At 41.1% G+C, this 5,496-nt stretch overlaps 1 protein-coding gene across 1 annotated transcript in view; it reads left to right on the top strand.

Annotated features, from left to right (window-relative positions):
• Positions 1 to 1,232: 1,232 nt before the first annotated feature.
• PLCXD2 (phosphatidylinositol specific phospholipase C X domain containing 2) overlaps positions 1,233 to 5,496 on the top strand; it is a 14,255-nt gene continuing 9,991 nt past the window's right edge. Inside the window, exons 1-2 of the mRNA XM_017731642.1 lie at positions 1,233 to 1,404; positions 4,231 to 4,772. Of these exons, the coding sequence (XP_017587131.1) occupies positions 1,359 to 1,404; positions 4,231 to 4,772 (588 nt within the window). The 5' untranslated portion in view covers positions 1,233 to 1,358. The remainder of the gene's footprint in view (positions 1,405 to 4,230; positions 4,773 to 5,496) is intronic.

Raw genomic sequence — 5,496 nt, 5'->3', positions numbered from 1 at the left:
TCTTTCATGATTAAATTTAATGCTTGCTGCTTCATGCTGCACATCTTCACCCAGTTGGAAGCAATTGGCAAATCATCATCTCTTTGTTGTATTTTCTGTGCCTGACTTGGTTTTGGGAAGGGCTGAGCACCAGACAGATGCCATGTCACTGGAGCAGCTCGGTAAGGTTTGCAGTCTGAATGCTGATCCAGTCTCATCTACAGTAAGTCAGTGTCCTGCACGTGCAGGAACTTGCAGCAGTTCAGGCTGGGCTTGTGGCCTCTCATTAACACAAGGACAATGAAGACAAAGTTTCTTGGCTTTTCTCTGCCTTTTGACTTCTCAGTGTGTGAGGTGGAGGTTATAAATGCCTAGTTTTGTTAGTTGCTTTGTCCACAAGCAACAGTTTTAAGGAATAGCTTTACTGAATAGGGTGTTATTTCTATTTGAGATGTTAATTATCATCTGAAGTGTCTCACTTCAAGAATTCTTGAGGTTGTTTTTTCCCAAGGAAAGTAAGTACTTAGCGTAATTTGAGGCAATGCACTTTATTTGTGTGGTGGGGAACACAGATGGTGAGGGATTTTTTACAAGTGTAAAAGACTTTACAGTGTATGTCGCTATGAGGGTTTTGTGGTTCTTGCTCTGTCCAGGAGCTGCCAGCCTTGTTGCTGTCACTGGGCAGTGTGGACGTACCTTCACACATCCTTGTGTTACATATGAATTGAGAATGTGCTTAGCAGCTCTTACACTGACCTCCTGACAAAATGGGGCTCGTCTGCTCCATCCTTCTGGTGTAGGCTCTGCCCTTTGTCTTTAAAGTTTTACAGATTTGTGTTGGTTTAGGTGATGCTTTTTCAAAAAGAAATCATGCTGTATCACATATATCAGCAACCAGCTTGGCTTCTGCTATAGCTACAGAACAGCAAGACTTTTTATGACTTTGGGGATAGAGAAAAGGAGAGCAGGGATTATTTTGACATCATGATGCAATCCGCTTAGCATGTACTTAATATCACAGCTAAGCTATATTAAAAGGCAGTGCCTGAGCTGGTAGTATATCACAGTGATCTTAAAGTAGGGCCTGGTGGATGATGTGGGTCTTTACCTTGCTCTTACCCCACAGCTCCACAAGTATCCAGTGCTGTTGCTTCAAGGTCTCAGTTTGGGGTTTTTTCCTGTTACCAGAGTTAAAACATTGTGGGTCCAGGTTTGGCCTAGATGTTGGTGACTGGCCTTTTTAAATGACCACTGAAGACCTAATTGAACTTCTGCTGTCTTTCCAGCCTCAGTACTGATCATAGAATGATCAACAGAATTGGTGATGCTCCCCTGCCCTCCTTACAAGGTGATGTGTTACCAACAGTGAAAAGGAGGATATGTTTTGCAGATGCTCCAGCTCATGTTCTACTTGGTTATGCCTAGGTATGCATGTTGACTTTGTTGTAGGAGAGAAGCTCCATATCCTAGGCTTTTAGCAGAGCCATGGGGCAGGATTTAATAGGATCTTCTCTAACTATAGAAGCATGTCACACATAGTTCAGTTGGCTGGGAAGGCATGCAGTTTTTAAACTATGTGTTGAAAAAGTTGCAATGTGCTGACTTGTTTTCTTTGATGTTGATTTCTAGTGCTAGGCTATAAATAGAATTTGGTTTGTGATAGTGCGGGGAGAAAATTGGCTCTCTCTATCCTTAAAAGTGCCTTGTAAGTGACAAACTGCAAAGGAAAGACTTTTGTGGCTATAGAGTGATCAGAATTAGGAAAATGAGTTGTTTTTTGGTTCAGATTTACTTAGACAACTCTGAAGTGACAACAATATATTTGTGGCCAGATAAAATTCTCGTTCCTTTGTAAGTCAGATTTATGAGTCTGACAAAGCATAATGGTGAGAGTGACTGCTATAGACAGGTCTCAAGAATGCTGCACTGTCTTAGTTAAAATGAAAATATTTCTTATGTCATTATTCTACAATGTTAAACCATCTTCTACAGTGAGCTAAACAGAAGAAGAAAGAAAACTTGATAGAACTAAGAACTAAGAAAGAAAACCAACCCAACAAAACAAAAGATTTCTTTGTGCAAAGTGACTAATTCCAAGGTAGAAGTCAAGCCCCTTGTTATTGAAGTCTACTTTCCAAATATTGTAGAAGCTTGAAAGATTCATTCTGCTGTACAGAGAGGTAGATGAAACTCAAATATCTGTAAACTACTGTTTAAAGCATCATATAGTTTCTGAAGTGTCTTCACTAGATGTTTGCTCCTGGATTTTGTTTGGGGTTGTGTGCTTGGAGATGGGGGGAAAAAAATATCTAGGTATCACTCCACAACTAACAGCCACTTTGTGATGTAGTTTACTGGGACAGGTACTAAAAAGCTGCTTAAGCTGGCATCTTTGGTACTTCTCACTTCTGTTTAGAAGACTGAATGGAAAGCGGTGACAGAGAATCCACTTTTACAAATGCTGTGAAGAATTCATGAAGAGCTAGTCAGAATTAGTGCTCATTTGTAAAGCTTTAAAACTAACCTTCACACTGCCTCTTCACTGCTTTTGAACTAGTTGAAATCCATGGAAACAGAGTGCATTTAAGGTTGTTGAGAAATGATGTTTAGTTTATGCACAGTCTGTTCTTTCATCTGGATTAAAAATGCTGACAAGGTAATCCAATTAAGATCATAATCTTGTTTGTAGCTCTGATCTTGCATCACAAGAAATGCATCACTGTTCATGTGAGCACTGCTACACAACTAAAAGATTGGGGTAAAGGAGGCTCTGAATGCCTCAAATGTTATTTTGAATATGAAAAATTAGGATTTTAAAGAGTTGCAGACTGAGGTAGAGCAGGAAATTTGAGAAAAGCATGATCCTAGAAGCAGGGACAAGCATGCAGGAATGTAAAACATAGGTGTCAGCAGCACAGTGCAGTGTCACGGTACCCTGGGGCACCTGGAAAATGAGCTGCTTGGGTGAAGATGCTTTCTCTGCACTTCAGCAAGTGGGTCCACAGGGAGCAGGTGGGGTTTGGCTTAATGGGCAAACTCTTGTCTCCTGTCCTGAAGACAAAGGGTAGCAGGGCTTTTACAGCTCCTATAGTGTTTTTGCTGGCTGGAGCTTCACAAGGAAGGTAAGCCTGGAGCAGCTGCAGCTTCTTGGCTTTGCTGGTGCCTGGTGGAAATGATTAGAAATCCCTGGTAAACCCCAGTCTGTGGTGGATCAGCTTCTGCCAGTCTTTGCTTTCTGCTGTTCTGGTACAATGCAGACATACACTGTCTTCTCACTCTTTGTTCTGTTACTGACTTGGCTAAGGCAGGGATATTTCATTGACTCTGAAACTTTTCTTTTGGAGTTTTGTTATTTCACAGGTTTTTTCCCATTAACTACTGAATTTTCAGTTGGAGGTTTTTTCTAATAAGTAAAAATTTTATATTGGAGATGCAGTTTCTCTGCCAAGGTACAGATTGTGTTACAGGGGCTTTTTGGATGTGCATTATTTTGGTAGGGATTGGTGATTTTGATTGTTGGTTGTATTTTTTTGATGAACTTTCTGTTCACCATACCTGTGGTCACTCAAAAGCATGCCAGGTAAAAGACACGTTCATGAACTTGTTTAACATGAGTTTGGTATCTATCCATGCTGTAACTGGTGGTGCGTTCAATTGTTCCACCTCTAAGGCCAGCCAGTCATTGCCCACTGTTCAAACTACTAATCATTTATCTGCCATCTTGCGGCTAAAGTGAAATGTGCTGGTAAGGCATGTACAGGTGCAGATCCCTCAGTCCATTACATGAATAAAGATACCTGTTCCAGGATGTTTGGTGTATAAGGTCATGGCTAGATTTACCAGATAGAATTAAAGTTTAGATTCTTAAAATGAATCTGGAGTCTCATCCTAGATTAGTCATGTACCAGGCTCTGGGAAAGCTTTGGGGGTTGATTTGTAGTTTGTAAACGAAGGAAGGTTAGAAGGAAGTTTCCCGTTACCACAAATGTCTGTTCTGTAGTGTTCAGGGAGCACTGAAATTGGGAGCTCATGCAAGAAAGCAGTTCAAACTGAGAACCTTATGCATAACTCGTAACACTATCAGGGAAAAGTAAGGTGTAAAGAATAGTCTGAAAGACTCACACATGAGCATAACTCTTCTGCAACCCTGCCATATGCATAGGACTTAGTTCCGTTTTCAGGGCACATGGGTATATGTGTTTTGGGAGAGTCACTTTTTCTAAAATTAATTTTTCTTGGCTCTTTTTCTAGGATCACATGATTCTTTCAGCTACTGGGTTGATGAGAAATCTCCTGTGGGACCAGACCAAGCAACAGTCATCAAACGTTTGGCCAGAATTTCCTTGGTTAGAAAGATCATGAAGAAATGGTCAGTGACTCAAAATCTAACTTTTAAAGAGCAGTTGGAAGGTGGGATCCGCTACTTTGATCTTCGTGTATCTTCCAAACCCGGGGAAATAGGACAAGAGATTTACTTCATACATGGCTTATTTGGCATCAAAGTATGGGATGGGCTGAAGGAGATGAATGGTTTTCTTGAGCAGCACCCCAAGGAAGTAATCTTCTTGGATTTCAATCATTTCTATGCCATGGAGGACAGCCATCACCACTTCTTGATCAACAGGATCCACTCAGCATTTGAATCCAAACTTTGTTGTGTTGAATGTGTAGAATATGTGACACTACTTAGGATGCTAAATGTTTTTCAAACCCAAAATGTTAAGACTTTAAAGAGACAAGCTTTGTGTAGTTCCCACTCACAGTATTGGACCAAAAATGCTGCTGATGGTCAAGTTAAAGCCCACTAGGGCCTTGTTTATGTAGTGTGCATGTTTTCCTCTATTTACATGAAGCTGTGTATCAACTCATCCATGGTGTGGTGTAGTGGTTTGGTCTAAAATATTCATTACTGTTTATCTTCTGTGAGATAAGAATTAGGAGAAATGCAAAGCAGGCACCAAACTTGAAAGAATATAAAGAAGTTTATTAACAGACCTAAAAGAAGAAAAAAAAAAATCTTACCACACCTTCAGAACTCTTCTCCTCCCCCCATCTTCCTCCCTTCTCCCACTGACAATGTAAAAAGACAACCCTTGAGATGTTCAGTCAGTTTATCACTTCAATAATAACCTTGTTCAGTCCATTTAGGAAGAGGAGTCTCTCTTGCCCATGCTATGAAAACAGTATCACAACGAGACAGCCGCCCAGGTTGGTTCTCTGCTCGCATGCGAGTCCCTTCCCCCCCCGACTTACAGCTTTTCCCACAACTGCTTTTGAGGGTCCACTGTTGAAATTACTGGGGTAGAAATTTAAGGTTGAGCCGTTCAGAAACAAAAGTTCTCTTCACCCATCTCTGGGAGCATTTCATCTCTAAGAACAGAGGCCCTTCTCCTTCCCTGGGAGCAAAGGGTCTTCCTCATCTTCATCTCTAGGACTATCTCTGGGAGCATCTCTAGGAACTGAGGTTTTCTCCTTTCCCATTTGGAGCAAAAGTCCTCATCGCTTCCATCTCTCCCT

Source organism: Corvus brachyrhynchos, unplaced genomic scaffold, assembly GCF_000691975.1.
Source record: "Corvus brachyrhynchos isolate BGI_N302 unplaced genomic scaffold, ASM69197v1 scaffold3, whole genome shotgun sequence".
NCBI lineage: Eukaryota > Metazoa > Chordata > Aves > Passeriformes > Corvidae > Corvus > Corvus brachyrhynchos.
The sequence above is the reverse complement of the archived record's forward strand: the minus strand, read 5'-3'. Positions and strand labels throughout refer to the sequence as shown.